The 18,645-nt window shown below is 52.2% G+C and overlaps 1 protein-coding gene across 1 annotated transcript; it reads right to left on the reverse strand.

Annotated features, from left to right (window-relative positions):
• Positions 1-5,691: 5,691 nt before the first annotated feature.
• On the reverse strand, positions 5,692-17,605 carry BPIFB6 (BPI fold containing family B member 6). The gene is given in 16 exon segments (XM_059897892.1): positions 5,692-5,724; positions 6,372-6,448; positions 6,863-6,920; positions 7,735-7,786; positions 9,080-9,147; positions 9,935-10,084; positions 10,086-10,109; positions 10,473-10,526; positions 11,679-11,852; positions 12,635-12,725; positions 13,510-13,574; positions 14,036-14,099; positions 14,258-14,407; positions 14,892-14,996; positions 16,085-16,184; positions 17,434-17,605. Coding segments are annotated over 16 exon segments (1,437 nt in total).
• Between the last annotated feature and the right edge of the window lie 1,040 nt (positions 17,606-18,645).

An 18,645-nucleotide genomic window follows, 5' to 3' on the forward strand; every position in this document is an offset into this window, starting at 1 on the left:
GGCGCAGTGGTTAAGAATCCGTCTGCCATTGCAGGGGACATGGGTTCAAGCCCTGATCCGGGAAGATCCCACATGCCGCAGAGCAACTAAGCCTGAGCGCCACAACTACTGAGTCTGCGCTCTAGAGCCCGTGAACCACAACTACTGAGCCCGCGTGCCACAACTACTGAGCCCACGTGCCACAACTACTGAAGCCTGTGCACCTAGAGCCCGTGCTCCACAGCAAGAGAAGCCACCGCAATGAGAAGCCCGTGCACCACAACAAAGAGTAGCCCCTGCTTGCCGCAGCTAGAGAAAACCCGCGTGCAGCAATGAAGACCCAATGCAGCCAAAGATAAATAAATAAATAAATAAACAAATTTATTTTAAAAATGGAAAAAAAATCTAAAAAAAATAGTATAGTTTATTTAACCCAATATATCCAAACATTCAATCAATATAAAATTCTTTTTTTTTTTTTTTTTTTTTTTTAATAGCTACTTTATTATTTATTTATTTATTTTTGTTTGTGTTTGGGTCTTCGGTTCGTGCGAGGGCTTTCTCTAGTTGCGGCAAGCGGGGGCCACTCTTCATCGCGGTGCGGGGACCGCTCTTCATTGCGTTGCGCGGGCCTTTTCACTATCGCGGCCCCTCCCGTTGCGGGGCACAGGCTCCAGACGCGCAGGCTCAGTAGTTGTGGCTCACGGGTCCAGCTGCTCCGTGGCATGTGGGATCTTCCCAGACCAGGGCTCGAACCCGTGTCCCCTGCATTAGCAGGCAGATTCTCAACCACTGCACCACCAGGGAAGCCCAATATAAAATTCTTAATAGGTACCCTACACTCTTTTTCTCATACTAAATCTGGACACCAAACTTGGACTCGCGCATTTCAAGTGCTCAGTCTCTTTGTATGACTGTTGGCCATCATGTTGGTCAGTGCAGCTCTGGAGGGAACAGGTAAGCCTGTGATGCAGTAAGTCAGGGGCTGATGACAAAAATAAAGCAGGGGAGGGGGTGTAGTTTTCAGTATGGTGGTCGGGGGGAGACCTTACATTGGAGCAGGTGTGACTTTTGACCTGCAGGAGGAGAAGGAGTGGGCCAGGTGGTTACCTGAAGAAAATCCTGTCAGATGGAGGGAAGGGCAAGTTCAAAGGCCCTGAGGTGATGTGTTCCAGGAACACCAAGAGGCCTGTGCGGTTCAAGGGGTGTGGGGACCATGGGGCCGAAGAGGTGACAGGGCCCTGCAGGTTACCATACGGACTTAGAGACTTTGGCTTTTGTTTACAATTCTTCAGCAAGTCCTAGCTAGGCATCCCCTCCTCCAGGAAGCCTTCCTGACTCCCAAGCTGGCTGTGATCCCACAGCCTCCTGGGATCCCCTCTGTCAGAATCTGTGACATGCAAGGCTGTAACCATGTTTCTGGGTACTCATGGATCTGCCTCCTGCATGGGGCCCTGAGGCCCTGCCTGGTGAGATGGGAGGAGGGATGGTATTTGCGTGATTCACCTCATAACCTCTGAACCCCTAATCATACAGTGTTTAGCCTATGACTTTAGACACTGAGCCGGGTTACTCAACCACACCACTTTTTAAAAAAGTAAACCTTTTATTGAAATATAAAGCCCAGATCCCAAGTGTACAGCTTGATGAATTTTTACAAAATTCTTCTACTCCAGAAGCCCCCTTGTGTCCCTCAATCCTGATCTCTAACACAATGCATGAGCTTGGTCAGCTCTTGAGGGTCCTGTAAATGGAATTGCACATGTGCACTCTTTTGTGCATGGCCCCTTCACACCCCATGTCCATGCAATTCATTCACGTTGTGCAAGGCAATGATTTGTTCTTCTTTGCTCTATGCTACTCCACTGTGTGAACACATCCAGTTTGCTTATCCATTCTCTTGTCTAGAGGCACCCAGGCCTTCCAGTTGTTGGCTATTAGAATAAAGCTGCTCTGAACATTCGTGTTGAGTGTTTTTGTGGACATGTGTTTATTGTTCACTTCTCTTGGGTGGCCAGCCAGGAGACTGGGGTTGCTGGGTCCCAGCAGTGCATCGCTTGGAGAGTTTTCCTAGGAGCCGCCGGGGCTCTCCCAGTGCCTCTGCACTTGCACACCCACCAGTCGTCTGAGAGTCGCAGCTGCTCCGCATCCTCTCCAGCACTGGGTACCACCAATATTTTTAAGACATTTGTTGTGGGGGGAGGAAAGCTATCACCTGCCATTTATTGAGCGCTTATTGTTTGCAAGGCACTGATGTGTACGAATCCGTACAGTCATCACGATGACCAGGAAGGTCAGCTCTGTCATAACTCCCTGTCTTACCCTCAAGGAGCCAAGGCTCTGTCTCCAAGGGGAAGCCATTGGCCCAAGGTCAGAGGAGAGTCCAGCCAGCCCATCTGACTCTGACACTGTTCATCTCCCCCCACCACCTTTTTATTATTGTAATATATTTGATTTACAATGTTGTGTTAATGACACTCATCATCTTAACCACTGCCCTGCCCAGCCCAGCCCCCAGAAAGGAGAAAAGTGCTACTTAGTTTCTGGCCTGCCTTATCTTCACCAATTCCTTCCAGACCCCACTCCAGAGGAGACCCCTACTCGCCAGCTCCCTAGGCACCTACAAGCCACCTCATGCACCAAGGCTGAGTCAGGGATTGGGCCTGCCAATGGGAAGGATGAATGAAAATACATTTCTCCAGGCCCCACCCTGCAACTCTGACTCAATAGGCCCAGGGTGGAGGACCCAGGAACTGGCGTGTTTAACCAGCCTCCAGGGGCAATCTGATGTGCAGCCCTTTTGAGAACCCTGGGTGATGTGGAGCCACAGAAGGGATTAGAGCAGGGGAGTGACTTGATGAGGAGATGTACCCCTGGATATTAGCTCCTAGAGTGAAGTCCCTGGAGCCAGAATTCCTGGGTCCAAATCCTGACTCTGATCATCACTATCTCCAAGCCTCAGTTTCCCCAGCTGCAAAAGGGGCCGATGTTACAGATGCCCACCCTCACCTGTGAGGACAGGTATCCAGGAGATGGACCTTAGGGCATTAAGGAAGGGCTGCCAAAGATGCCTGAGAAATTCAGACGATGGCAAGATCCCTGGGGGGCCTTCCCGTAGGTACTGGAGCTGACAGTGGGCTGGGAAGGGAGAAGGCAGGATGGGTGGTGACTGGTGTAGACACAAATGTGGGGGATGGTGTATGGTCTTCAGCTTCTCTGGGGGGCTGCCTGGCAGGCTCTGGGGGTCGATAGCCGTGGGCTCAGGATCAAAGATGTGGCTCTGCTCCCTCCTTGCTCTGTGACCTTGAGCTGATCACACACCCTCTCTGGACCTCCGTTTCTTTAAAGAAGGATGATGCATCTCGCTGCTGAATGTGATGTGAAGAAGCAAGGAGGAGACTTGGACTCAGGCAGGCAGGGTTCAAGTCCCAGCCCCACATGCAAGTGTGCCCTTGGGCTCTGGCTTCATTTCTCTGAGCCTCCACTTACTCATCCAGGGTTGGGAGTCTTGGAAGATGAGCAATGCCCACAGGCAGAGAACCCCCATCATTGCCTCTCCAGGAGGTGGGGTCATAGCCCAGGGCTCCCCTTGCCAGCCCAGCTCTCATTTTCTGCCCAGGGTAAATCTGGGGTAACTGATCACTCAAAGAATGTCGCAATCAGATTAGAGGTCAGAGCACTCAACCTATTTCCCAGATGGGAAAACTGAGGTCCAGAGAGGAGCTATGGTTTGTCCAAGGCCAAGGCAAGAACCCCATCCTCCTGACTCAAGCTTTGTGCCTTGGTTTCTCCATCTGTGTACTGGCCTGGGAAAGATGGTGGTGTGGCTTTAGGTGGCCATGAGTGTGCTATGTGAACATCCAAGGACGGGATTAGGGGAGTGGAGGGGGCGTCTCTGGCACGCCTAGGGTCAAGCATCAGCCACCCATGGGTAACCCAGGCGTCCGTATCTGCCAGGCCAGTCTCAAGGCCACCATTGTCCCAGAGCTGGGAGGTGATGGGTGATGAGTTTAGGGCTGACTCTGAGGGAAAAGGGGACGGCCCTGGCACCCGGGCCAAGGCGAGGGAGGGGCCCTCCTTCCTCTGAGACATCGGTCTGGGCCAGGCTGGTACACAGACCCACCCCCATGGAGACAGAGACCTTCTGACAGACGCACACAGCAACACAAGGACACGTGGACACGTGGGGCCACCATCTCAATAATTTCCAGGGCTGGAGCACCAGCTGATCATAGGGGGCTCCGATGTACTTTTATTTCAAAGTTATGGATTTTTTTTTTTTACATTCTAGCAAATGATACTGATTTTCAGGGTCCACTTGTAAAACATTTATTTTAAATTGTATTTTTAACTTAGTTATATGTAAACATACATTTACTTTAAAAAGAGTCAATTTGAAGAATAGTATCAGTGTGAATCCCGGGAGAGGTGATGGGGCAGATATGACAAACAGCAGGAGCCAATTCTCACATGAGTGTCGTCTGTGAGACGTGGAAACACCCCCGGGGCAGACGACATGTGAGTGACGTGGGAACATGCAGACGCACGCAGACATAGACGGACACCAGCGGTCTCTTCACACACAAACCTCCACAACTGGACACTGGTGTCTGCACGGATGCCCTGGGCCGCCGTGATCCAAAGGCCATTTATACCCTGACACGTGCTCCAAAATGCACATGTGCTCCAAAATGCACACTCCAGCACACAGGTGTGTCTCTGTTGGAGTGGTTACACACACTCCAACACAGACACACCTGTCCACATCTCTCTCAGCCTTACAAACTCACCGGTGCTCACTTATGAGCACTTACTTTGTGCCAGGTGCCATGCTAAGCAATTTTCATTTAACCTTCATGACAACCCTGCTGAGCAGGGCTGGTACTGTCATCATTCCCATTTTACAGGTGAGGAAACTGAGGTTCAGAGAGGTAAGTGTCTTACCCAGGGCACACAGCAGCAAGGAGGCAGGGCCAGGAGTTGAACCCAGGCAGACTGGCTCCAGAGCTTGAATTCCAATCCCAGCTCTGTCCCCTGAATTGCTGGGTTCCACCTCTCTGAGCCTCAGCCTCCTCATCTGTGAGATGGGGACAGTGCTTATCTCCCTCAACTGTTGGGAGGATTAAAGGAGGTGATGCAGGGAGAACACCAGGGAGCGCACCAGGCCTTCTACAGGTTCCTTGTGAATAGGGCCGTCCTCAAGTTACCAAGATTTGGGGGCAAGCAGCTAAGGTGGGGTGAGAAGAGCTTGTTAAACTGTGTAACCATGGGCAAGGGAGTGGACATCCCTGGGCCTCAACTCCCTCTCTGTAAAGTGGGGATGGCAATGGTCACCCTCCCCTCATAGGGTTATTGCATGGATTAAATGAGACGGTACAAGTAAAGCCCTGAGCATGGCATTCAGCAGGTACTCAATATATGCTCAAGCCTGCCCTTCAGACCCCAATCTGCTCCTAGATCCCAAAACCCACTGAAGGGGAAGAAAAAACACAGGTCGATTTGCTACAAACAAAGAGGTCAAAACGTCAGACGTTCGTAAGGGCCTTTCTCCTGTTTATTGCCAAGCCCCAAGCCCAGTCCCGCCCTGCTCACTCCTCACCAAGGGAAGCAGCCCCGGTGATAGGGGGCCAGACCCACCGAGCTCCAGCTGGGCTTCTCCACTGGGTGCAGCCGGTTGGTGGTGGGGCAGCTGGCAGGCAAATCCTGCCGCGGTCAGTCCAGCTTCAAGTCCAGCAGCAGGGCATTCTGGCAGGAGACAGAGGGCCAGGTGGTAGTGCAGGGAACACTGACGGGGGGCCACCCAGACACAGGATGGGATGGACTGGGGTGTGGTCAGGAAATGAAATCAGCGTGGTGTTTAAGAACAAAGGATGAACTTGACTGACCTTATGACCCTTCACCTCTCTGAGCCTTGACTTTCTCAACAGTCAAGTGGGGAGAAGCCACCCCTACCTCCCAGAGTGGAGCAATCAAATGAGAAAAATGTCCATTCAATGTTCCGAGTGCAATGCTTGGTGTACAATGCAAAGCTAATATGTACCGTATGCCTTTAGGTGAATTATCTCAATGAATCATCACAACAGCTCTCTGAGGTGGATACCATATTATTATCCCCGTTTTAGGCAACAGAAAAATTGAAGCATAGAGAAAGAGGAAGCAATTTGCCCGAGGTGTCAGAGAAGGAGAGTAGCAGAATTTACTTTTCCTCCTGGGGATCCCTGGCCAAGGAGGGCCCAGGTTCTGAGGGGAAGGGTCTTGCCCAAGGGATTGGCAGGATTGTACTGATGCCACTGCCCTCCTCAGCCCAACTCCCTCCAGATTGAGAGAGGCAGGCTTTTGCTCATTGGCCAAAAGTATTGGCGGACATGGCCTTCCCCAGCTCCTTTCCTCACCTCTGCTATGTCCAGCTCTGCCAGGTTGTAATTCATGTCCAGGAAGTCTGGAATTGGGAGCCCAGCTTGGAGCACATCTGAGAAATACAGGAAGAGTCATTGCAGCCTGCCTGCTCTGCGACTGATTGAGTGACTGCCTGGAGCAGAGTAGTGGGAAATAGTGCAGTGATCGATTCAGGATGTCTGCCAGCTGCACAGGCCTAGAGAACATCAGCTGGATCACCATGTATTTGCATCCCAGGTCTGGGTCAAGATCTGATGCATGGTGTGTGGTCAAGGGTCAGAGTCCAAGTTGTGGGAGGGGCCTTTGTCCCCAGGTAAGTGACATTAAGATGACATCAGCCTCAAAGATTCGGCAATGACTATCCACTCCCTTTTAAGTTCCCTCATCTGGGGCCAATGGAGGGGCTTTGAGACCACCCAGGTGGCGTCCCCTCCTGCTCAGAGTGCTTCCTGGCACCAGCAAAATCAAAGCCTGCTGGAGCCCTCACCATTGATGGCTGGGATGTAGGCTTCTTGGAGAAAATCAGTGATGAAGCCAGTCAATGCCTTCTCCTGGGGGAGAGAGAGAAAGAGAGAAAACACCCCCATGCCATCACTCAATTAAATTCAACAGATCTTTTCAGCCCTCACTCCAGCTGGGTTCGGGGACCACAGGAATGAATATTAGAGACATCAAACTGCATCAGAACTGCGTCTGACTGTTAGACTGTAGGCTGATGCCCTTCACCTCTGCTTAGCCTCTCTTCAGGTGATACGTGGGCCTTAGGTCACAGTGAAGGCATGGAGGAATTCAGGAGACACTGGGTGGCCTGTGGACCTACCCCTGATCCTACAGAAAACTCAGTAGCTTTGATGAGTGATTCATTCACTGCCTTTCTGTTCCTCAGTTACCCCATCTGTGAAAGAGAAATATAATAGCACCCACTCACAGTTTCCGGGAGGATTCAGTGGGTTTGGATAACGCACAGAGTAAATGCTCAGCAAGTAGTGTTGCCGCTCTTGCTGTGATTATGATTCTTATTAGCGCCTACTCTGTCAAGTTCTGTGTTGGGCCCTGAGGCTACAGAGACTAATAAAAATAGCAGCTGGGCCAACCAAGCCAGCTCAGGTTGCTGCTATGCATGACAATGCTTTTAAAATCAATCTAGGGAGATGTCCAGATTCTATCCAGAAGAGAGAACAGAGACTCAGAGAGGCTAAATGATTTTCCCAAGGTCACACAGTCAGTCAGGAGCCCCAAGGCCCACAGTGACCTACTCTATTCTCTCTGCCTCCATTTCAGAGCCCTTCCCCACAGTCCCAAGGAAAAACAGGCCCAGTTTCTTGCTTTTAAGCCAGACCAGGCAGAAGTACTTGGGACACTTTCGTTGAAGGCACCAATCAATGAGGACCCCCGGGACAGGCTCAGTAATCTGCAGAAGAGAGGGAAACAAGGAGGAGAAAGGGCAGTCAGAGCCATTCCCCTGGCCCTGGAGAAAAGGGATCTCAAACACCCCCAACCCCTCCCTGTTGCAGAAGTCCCCTCTACAGTCTTATCCCAGGTGCTCCTAAGTCTGTTTACATGCTACCTGTGATGGGGCACTTAACACTTTTCATTACAGCCCATTTTGTTTCCCCCAGCACAAACCACTGCCTCCTCTCATTGGTCCTGATTCCTCCCTTTGGCAACCCAGCCCTGTCTATTGCTCCTGCCCAAGGCCAGATATGCAGAGGTTTGTAGTTCAACTAGCCAGGCCCAGATTTTTGCAGGACACAGAATTGGGGCCCCTCACACAGCCCCCTCCCTTGCACAGCCTCTGGTGGGCACTAATACATCTTAGCACCAGAACAGGCCATGTGATGGTCATCTGGTGGTTCTATCTTCCCAACATCTATTCTCTAGTCCAGTAACAGACCCTCCATTTTCCACTCTCAATCCAAGGCGTTAAAGTGGGGCAGAACCCAGAGCTCCCAGGGTGAGGACATGACCCAGGCCTGGCCAATCAGAGCATTCCATCTTTAGAGTCACAGTGATTAGCTTAGAGTTGGTCATGTGATCCATGATAGATCAATGAGAAGCAGCCTTTGGGATTTTGTTAGAACTATTAAACAAGAAGCCTCTCTTCTTGTTGGGGTCGCTTTGCCACCAGCTGGGGAGAGGCTGCCTGAGACTGTCCGATAAAGTGGACAACAAAGGCCAAGGGAGGAGGGGGACAGATTGTGAGAATTTTGTGCACCTAGGTCCAGCCATGCCTGAAAGGGGAGATCTACCCCTAGAGATTTTAATTATGTGAGTCAAAAAGATTCCCTTTTGGGCTTAAGCCAGGTAAAGTCGGAATTGTCTCTTGCAACTATAAATGTTAACTGTTATTGGTATAAAGAAAGGCTTCCTGGAGGAGGTGGTATTTGAGGTGGGCGATGACAGGCAGGTGGCATTTGGATGGCATAGGTAAAGCCTATTAATGCAAAGGGGACGTGGGCTTACAATCAGATTCACTCTCCAAGAGGCTAGTGGAATAGTGGGAGCAGTGGTGGGAGAATTTAAGAAGGGCCTAGAGTGCCAGGCTAAGATTTGACAAAAGATCGTGCAGACTCTTGGGAGCCATTGAGGGTTCTAGAACAGGGATAGTGACCTGAGCAGCCTGGCAGTGTGGGCTGTGCTGGATGGATCAGAGGGAGGTCCTAGAGGAGGAAACCAAGTGGTGTTGGTAGCAGCAGACTCCTACCTGTCCAGAGAGGTGGCCATCTGCAGCCGGTCCTCACGAACTGAGTACTGGATTTTCAGGTTGAAGTGCTGATATGGGGGGAAGCAGAGAGAAGGCAGTGGGTCCCCCATCAGGGCTGGTAAAACCAGGGGCTCTACCACCTTCCCAAGACCACCACCACTGCCAAGACAAAGCAGGAGTCTTCCTCTCTGCCCCTCCCACCCTCAGGAACTGAACCCAGCAGTCCCCCTATGTGCCCAGCCCAGGGTCCTCATCTTCCCTGTACCTAGCCCAGGATAGCACTATCAAAAATCCTGGCATGTTTGTAGGTGCCTGAACACAACATGTTATTGCTCTAGGTTACATCCTGCGACTCTATCTGGAGTGCCCTCCATCACCAGCTTTCCCAACATCAATCCTTTCCCTGGCCAGCTCCTGCTCAACTTTCAAAACATAGCTCAGGCATCACCTCCTCTAGGAAGTCCTCTGGATTTCCTCAAACTAGATTGGGGATCTCTCTAGACTCCCATAGTTCCCTGAGTGAGCTTTCACTGCCCTTATAGATGCTAATGAATGTTGGCGGGAGGGAGAGAAGCAGAAGGGAAGGAGGGGGGTGGGGGGGAGGGAGGGAGGGAGGAGAAAGAAAGGAAGGACTAAACTTTTGACCCTTCTTTTGTTGATCTTTCTAGTCATTCAAAGTTTCAATTGCAGAGCCAAAAATCAGACAGCAGGTGACAGTGCCCAGGAGGTTAGGATCACACAATTGAGATTAACTAAGAACCCTTCAATCCATTGCTTGACTATGAGCTAAAAGCCTACCCTCCAGCCTCGAATATCCATGAGACTGGGCCAAACTGGGAAACAGATTCCACTCACAATTTCCAGGAGAAAGAGGGATACAGGAGCCTTGCCCCGCAGCAGAGGAGCAAACGTCTCCAGGGTGCCATGGAGCTGCAGCAGGCTCTTGCCTGTCTTCATAGTGACCTTGGGGGGCTTGTTTATCCTGATCTGGGTCACTAGGGGTTTCCGGCTTGGGATAGGCCTTGGCCATCTATAGAAACCAGGAAACTCCCCTCAGGGCCAAACCTCAGACTGGTGGCTTCAGTTGAAACCAGGAGTCCATAATGAAATAGGTGATTTCTACCTTGGAAGCACGATATGCAAAGGCTGGGATGTGTCTATCAGGAAATAAAAGAAACAAAACAGACAATCTAGCTATTTCTATATTGGACACAGAAAGTACAATGCACAAAAGCTGGGCTGTTTCTGTGCAGGGCCCAAAGAGTACTTTATGGAGAAGCTGGGATGATTCCACACTGGACAAGGGAGACACGGTACTCAAAAATCCCTTGTCCCTTTGCCTGGGGAACATGGCAGGGCAGGCGTGGTGATCATGGGTAGTTGGGTCACTCACTTCAGGGATGAAGCCAGCCAGTGTCTCAGTGGTTTGTGGGGGCAGCTCGCCAATCTACCAAATAAAAGTCAAGGTTAGGATTACTGAAGGCTTCCCTGAGCCATCCTAACAAACCTCTCCTCTGACACAATAAGGCATGCCCTCTGAGATTCCTTCATCAAAACAGTTATCACTCTTTGATTAAGTAGATAATGAGCTCCTGGGTAGCCCAGACTGTGGCTCATACATTCCAATGCCCACAGTTCTGAGTACAAGGTTACAAGCTGAGAAAATTTTGTTTGATGAAAAAGCAGACAGATAGATGGGAGAACGGGTGGATGCAGTGGATCAGAGGGGGTGGGTGAATGGATTCATGGATAGCTAGATGGATGCGGAAAATGGATAAACAGATGAGTGGCTGAATGGATGGGTGGGATGGATGAGTGTTTGTGTAGGAGAATGAATAATGGATAGATGGGCAGGTGGATGGGTGGGTGGAGGGATGAAAAGAATAATGGATGGGAGGATGCGTGAATGGAAAGATGGTGGAATGGCCTGACAAATGGATGAGAGAATGGGTGATGAATGGATTGATGGGTGGCAGGATGGATGTGAAGGTACATGGATGGATGGTGGGTAAATGGATGAGAGGATGAATAAAGAGATCAGTGGGAAGTGAATGAATGGATGGATGGATGGATGGATGGATGGTTGGATGGATGGATGGATGAGCAGATGAGTAGGAGGATGGATAATGGAGAGTTGGATGGGTAGATGGGTGGGTATCTGGGTTTTTGGGTGGTAAATGACAGATGCATAGATTCAATCATTCAGTAATATCAGGCCCTGTTCTAGGTGTGGATGGTATGAAGTGTTGGGTGGGTGCTAGCTGGAAGGATAGAGTCTAGGACATGAATACATAGTAGCGAGATAGACTGGATATAAAGAAGGTGGCTGGATGGCCAATGCATGAGAGTTGTAGGTTGATGGATAAATACCTGGTTGTATGGACAATTGAATGGATGGATGAATAGACGGTGGTTACATGGACAGAGAGATGGTGGATGGTGGGTGAAATGATGATGGAAACTCAAATCAGTCCTGGCCCCTCCCAGTCCTAGCATTACCCACACCCCTGGATAATTCTCAGAATGCATGTTCTGGGCAGGGGCTGTCATTACAGGGGGCAGATGCAGAGGTGGGCGGTGTGGCCACTGGGCAGCTCACCGTCATTTCCTGGACATTCACATCAAAGGACTTCTGCAGAAGAGCAAGCTCTGCTGTGAGGAGGGTGGCTGAGAGCAGCAGCTGTGAGGCGCCTTCGGCATAGTCCTCGGGGAACTCGGCCTCCGCGGCATCAGCAAGCTGGATGGTGTTGCCCTTTTGCTGCTGCACCACAGGCTGCGGGACAGCCAGGGGAGAGACACTCAGCCTTTGCCATGAAGGACTGTGGCTGAGGGCAAGTCTCAGATCTCCAAACAAATGGTGCTCAAATCAGCCCCAAGTCAGCAAGTCATAAGATGGTGGAGCCAGAGCAGGCTGTAGTGGCTCAACTCTCCCAGTGTGCAGGTAGGTAGACTGAGGCCCAAGAGGATAAGGGAGTCAGTCACTAAACCACTGGCGGTTCCTCCTAGGATTGTGTAAGTAACCTCAGTTAACCCTCTAACGAGGGTTAGAGCCCTCATTTATACAGAACCTGTTCCCTGTTTTATTCTCAGGAGAAAGAGGTAAACGGAAAACAACATGGGGCCTGTAGGAACCACGCTGGAGGAAGACTTCATAGGGAGATGACTGCTTGGGATTTTTCTTCCCATTCCTGGAAGATGCATTCACCTAGTCACCGGGGCTCTGGAGTCCTGGGTGATGACCCAACTCTGCCACCACTCACAGGAGGCCCTAGCCAAATCCTGCCTCCCTCCTGGGCCCGGTGCTCTCATCTGCAAAATGACAGGGTACAACTGGGCAAGCCACTCATCGGGAGAAGCAGGCAGCCTTGGGAGAAGGCATGGGTGTGGGGTCAGCCATTCGGAAATCAGCTCAGGACTCCGGGTTCATGTTGAGACAGAAAGAGGGAGAGGGCCCTCCCACCCTCCGAAGTCCCAGCCCAGCCGCCTGCCCTGGTGGAAGCAGCCCCCACCCCTCAGGCCAGTGAGACACCCGCGTGCTGGTGCCCCCTAGCTTACACTGAAGTCCACTTGAATATGGCTGGCAGTGGTGGTCGGTATGGACGCCAGGACATATCTGACGGTGCCCATCTGGCCCACGGGCAGGGGGCTGTGCAAAGAGGAAGGTTCACTCAGAGAGGCACCAGCCCGGGGGCAGCCTAGAGAAGCCTGCACCGGCCAGCTGCCACCTGAGCCTGGCCTGGGCGCCAGGACCCCTGGCCCTTTGTGCGACACAAGGCAAATTGCTTAGCATCTCTGGGCCTCAGTAGTTTTATCTGCAGAATGGAAGCAATGGTGCCTGGCCTAGAAAATCACGCCCCCTCACATCACTCTGCAGGCACAGAGCTTGAATGTTCACCAAGGGTTGTCTAGCTCAGTTCTCACAACAGATTGGCAGGGTCAGGATTATTGGCTCTATTTTACAGATGCACAGACTGAGGCTTGGGGGAGCGAGGTGATGTCCCAGGCCACACTGCTGGGCACGTGAACCAGTTTTCCTCAGTCTCAGCCATTGGACTTTCCTCTCCCCCACCCTGGGGAGCCCTGTGGACCCTGAGATGCAGGGATCCCCTTGACAAAGGAAAGAGTGGGGTTACTATTGGGATTATTATTTTTGGTGCAAGGTTTGTGGATGAGCCCACAAAGGCTGCTGTCCTTGGAGTCTGGGGGGTGATGGATAGAACATTGGATGGAAGGCTGAGAGGCAAGAACCCCAGAGTCCCCCAGGGTCTCAGGCGCCCCATCTGGCCAGTGAGGGGGCTGGGCGGACTCCATGACCTCAGACGTCCTCTAGTCCCAAGGCTGGGCTGGGAGCAGGCACTTGAATGGGGAGTGGGGCATCAAAGTCCAGCCATCCTGCTATCCCCATGCAGGAGCAAGTTATGGCTAGCTGCTCACCATTCAGGTTGGCCCACTTCTTGTTCACATACACCAGGACCGCATCAATGGCTGGACACATCTGGAAGAGAGAAGGCACTGAGCTGAGGGGGTCCCTGCGTGGAGGGTCTCACTCCTCACAGCTGAATGTTACTCCATGGGGAGTCTGAAGAGCCCTGGAGGGACCCGGACAGGGACAGAAACCAAGGCCATAGTCCCGCAGGAAGTCAGTGGCAGAGCCTGGGCTAGAATCCAGATCTCCTGACCATAGCCTGCAAGATCCGTGAGGACTCATTCCCCAGGGGCTGGTGCTCTCAGCGGGGTTGGCAAGCTGTGCTGTGCAGGCTGCCGTTTTCTCCTCCCCGTCTCACGGAAGACATCACTAGCTGATCACCGTACTTTCTCCCACCGAGCCAGCCACAGTCTCAGAATCCTCAGCCACCAGCGGTCAGTCAGGGTCAGCACCCGAGATGAAATGCGCTTGCCAGCCCTGGTCTAAGCACTGCTGCAGATGAGGGGCCGAGGCTTGCTCTGGGAACTCACCAGGCCAGGAAGGACTTTGTGTAAGGTGCTGTCCAGGAACTTGTTGACCATCTTGGGCAGCATGCTGGACACAGAGGACAGGGACAGGGGCACAGATGTCAGAAAGTTAGGCACGGGACATGCAGGGACATGGCTAAGGCAGTTCAGTGGCTCAGGAAGTGGGATGCTGGGCTGGGCTGGCAAGGTGAACCCAGCCTTCCACCCCAGCCACAGAGCCCTCACTTGCTAGGCAGGTTCGTCTTTGCGCTGACAAGGATGACCTCACAGCCCTCGCTCTTGAACATGGGGAGGCCCGTCTCCTCATCCTGCAGAAGCCGGTTGGTGGCTGTGATGTTCAGGACCACGAAGATATCCATGTTCTCACCCATGAAGCTAGAGGAGGGGGGAGGCAGGTATCATGGGGATCACTGCAACTGTGGCCACTATCCCTGTCATCTCTTTGCTCACAATCTCAGCAGCTCTGAGAGAGGGAAATGGTGGGGGACCACGCCACAGGACAGAAAGAGGGATGGGACCTACCCAAGGTCATATGACTAGGCTTTCCTCTCCCCTTTTGCTTTGGTGAACTCCTACACATCCTTCAAAACCCTGCTCTGCCCAGCTGTCATCATTTCCCAAAGGCGTTTTCTAATCTCCACCCCCTGCACTCTGCTAATGTTTATTCTGTCCCAGGCCAGTCCCTGGTCAGTCTGTGATCATCTGTGCTCAGGTCCATTTCCCATCAAAGTTAGGAACCAAGTTTGCATCATCTCAGACCACAGCACCCAGATGGTACACAGTAGGTACTCAATAAATGTGCATGTAAGGTCGAGACAAAGAAGTTGTCCTTTCCTTCTTACCTCCCCACCATACTCACCTCTTGCCAGTGATGGTCATGCCCATGGACACACACTGGAAGATGCCCACCCCAGGTAGGAAGCTCAGTGTGATGACTGGTATCTGCACATCCTTTACCTTCAGACTGGGAGGGGCAGACATCCAAGCAATGAGAACTGGACAGGTGAGACCCAGGCCCTCAACCCCCTCCTCCACCGCTTTGCTGGGAGGCCTTGGGTAAATCCCCCACCCCATGTCATAGGGATAAACCTACCTCTGGGGCTGTCATGAAATGCAGACAAAAGGCTGGACATGAACCAATTTGTACACAAAAAGCTCTCATCATGTGTGAGATGAGATGTGGCTTAATTTGTGACTTTGGACTGCTCCCTTCCCTGCTGTGGGCCTCAGTTTCCCCACTGGCAAAAAGGAGAGGTTTGCTTAGATCAGGGTTTCTGGATGCTGTCAAATGCTATTGACATTTTGGGCAGGATCATTCTGTGCTATGGGCTGTCCTGTGCATTGCAGGATGTTTCATAGCATCCCTGGCCTCTGCCCACTAGAGGCACTAGATGCACTCCCTCTTCCCCACTCCACAAGTTGTGACAACCAAAAATGTCTCCAGACATTGCCAAATGTCCCCCGGAGACAAAATCACCCCTGGTTGAAAACCACCAGTCAAGATCCAGTATAACAAAGTTGTGGCACATCTACCTCACCTGCCCATCCTGAGCTCTTGGCAGACATTGCTAATTGATCAGAGTCCTATTTCCTGCTAAGTCCAGAAGGTGCCTCAGAACCCTCCCCAGTACATCATTCCAGGCAGCCCCTGCCAATCAATCCCATCTGACACTTGCAATGAAACCAGTTTGCCCCAGTCATTAGATGATTGTTTCCATTCTGCCACTGGATGATTTTTCATTCAATTTCATGTATATTCAGTGAGTTCCTGCTGCATGCAGGGAGTTGGAGTTTGACTTTCCAAACTCACTTCCTCCTCCCATTGGCTCTGCTCACAACAGGACTAGAATTGTCCCCAGTGGATGACTGAGGGGACTGAGGCCCAGTCAGGAGCAGTGACCTGCCCAAGGTCACACAGCAAGCCAGCAGCAAGGCCAGGAAGAGGCCCCATGCCCTGCACCACCTCTCCCACTCAGATCCTGGGCACAGCATTACCTACTACCTTCTGCCCTAACAGCCACCCCCTGCCCCCAAAACCCCTCCCCTGCTCACTCAGTGATGCCTTTGATGGGTTTCATGCCTGGGAGTTTTTTGCCTGCCTCAGCTGCCATCTTCTCCAGGATACGGCTCTCATGCATGGCATTCTGGACCTCTGGAAAGGGGGAGGGTGGGAGAGACCCTCAGCTGGACTCCTCACTGCTTCCCTGACCTGGGCCAGTCTCTTGGTCATCCCAGTGATGAGTCATGCCCAGCCCTGCCCTCTTCCAGCCTCACAGGGGAGACAGAGTCACCAGCAATGACAGTAATGAGTGATGAGAGCCATAATAAGCACAGGCAGCTGGAAGAACCACATGAAGGGTTTGGGGCAGGAAAGGAAGAGCTGGGGAAGGCTTCCAGGAGGAGGTGACATGCCAGTTAGTCCTTGAGGGAGGAATAGGAATTTTCACCAGGAAGCAAAGGGGTAAAAGAGGCCACTCAGGGCAGAGGGGCCAGCAAGTGCAAAGGTGGGGAAGGGGGGAAGGAGGTGGCATGGTGAGGGAGGAGTGAGAAATACAGCGTGGCTGGAGGGGGGAGGGACAGGACAGGGAAACTGGAGCAGTTTCAGGCGGCACATCATGGAGGACTTGAAGCCCAAGCTACAGTGTCGACTTTATCCTGTGGCCCAGCCACTCTCAAACCTGGGTGGTAAGGGAATTCAACTGGGAGCTTGTTAAGGGGAAGATTTGGGGCCTGAAGCCAAGACATTCTGATTCCCCAGGCCTGGAGACCCCAAGCCCAAATGACACGGTGCCAGAAACACTCCATAATGGTCACAGGCTAGTTCCCAGAGAGGAGACAAATCCTGAGCTGATGAACTGTCATTTGCCCTTTGCACCTGGATGTGACTTCCCTGGGGGTCACAGAGCTAGGGGTGGAAAATACTTCTTAGTAAAGTGCCCCCAGGGCCTTTCAATCTCATATTTCATCTAATCCTGCCCAAAAAGGATGGTTCACCCTATTCTACATTTCTTTACATCTGCAGATGAGCAAATGGCAACACAGAGAGGGTAAGTGACTTGCCTAAGGTCACACAGTAAATTGTTGGCAGAGCTGGGATTTGGCTCATGTCAGCCCACTTGTGGACACCAACCCCTGCCATCAGGGCCAAAGAGAGGATCCAGGGAAATAGGATTTCCAGCTCTACCTCCAACTTGTGGGGGGACCTTGGGCAAGTTACCCTGTTTTCTCTGGGCCTCTGTAAAATGGAAGAAGAATAACATGTTGCTTTTAAGTTTATGTTGAGGATCACAAAATACTCAGGTCTATGCGAACATGAGCAGTCACTACTGACCCCCTACCGCCAGTCCCATACCTCCCCCGTACCCCTCCCCCACCCCGCCCCACACCCAGCACCAGCTCACCACGATTCATGACGTCCATGCCCAACCGCAGCAGAGCCCCAGGGTCCCCTCGTGCGGGGGTCAGCGGGCCGCAGAGCACCAGACACAGGATTCACAGCACGGCTCCACCTGTGTCACGGGGCCTGAATTGGGTGCAGCCCAGCAGGCGCTGGTTCCCCTGGGGACCTCCCATGCTCCAGAGCAGACCGAGCCCCCTGGATGACCTCGGATGTCCAGGAGCCTTTGGACGCCAGGCAGTTCAGCAACCCTCATGACTGCCTCCTCCAGAAGGGCCCAGGAGTGTCCAGATTAAATACAAGGCCTCTGGAGTCACCCGAGCAGGTCACTTTCCCCTCTAAGCCTCAGTCTCCTCGTCTGTGAGCGTGATGCATTCTGATCAGCCTGCATGATGGGGTTGGTGAGAGGTTTAGCTGCAATTTTTCATGAGTTCAGGTGTGGCTCAGAGGGCAGCGCTGGGGCCACAGAGGGGATTCCAACCTGGTCCTGACTTGGGAACTCCCACTGCAGTGTGGGAATGGGGGAACCCTCTGCTCCCCCAACAATGACACAACAGCCAGTGGCATCCCCCACCTTCTCCAGCTCAGCCTCACTTCCAGAAATCTCAGCTCACAGCCCCTTAAGGCCCCTTGAGACATCGCCTCACCAATAACGAAACTGAGACACAGTTTGGGCCAGACCTAAGGTCTCACAGCCGGTGAGTAGAGAATAGAATAACGACCTCCCACCCCAGATCCTTCAACATTCCCAGGAAAGCACCATCCCACCCCTGGGCCCCCAGACACCCCTTCCTCCTACTGACTACTTACCAAGACCTGAAATTCTCCCAACCAGAGGCCAAGTGTTTATTTCAGGGCTGAGCTGTGGCTGAAAAGAATCAAGGGGGGTGGCCTGTGTCACCAGAGAGGAAGAGTTCCAGATGATCTCCTGCTGACAGCAGGCTCGGCCACTGAGGGCTCCACCGATCCGCAAACAGAAGCGGGTGCCTACTGGGGGCCCATCTTTTTAGTCCCAGCCTATGCCTGCCTGCATGCATTCATTCACTCAACTCGAATTGACTGAGTACCTACTATGTGCCAGGCAGGCCAGGCTACAAGGTACACACAGCAGAGATAGTCCTGTTCCTCCTGAACCTTAAAGAGAAGCAATGGAATGGGGTACAGTGTGTATGGGGGACAGAGGGAGGATTAGGGAAGAACTCTCTAAAGAGGAAAT

Source organism: Balaenoptera ricei, chromosome 15, assembly GCF_028023285.1.
Source record: "Balaenoptera ricei isolate mBalRic1 chromosome 15, mBalRic1.hap2, whole genome shotgun sequence".
Lineage (NCBI taxonomy): Eukaryota > Metazoa > Chordata > Mammalia > Artiodactyla > Balaenopteridae > Balaenoptera > Balaenoptera ricei.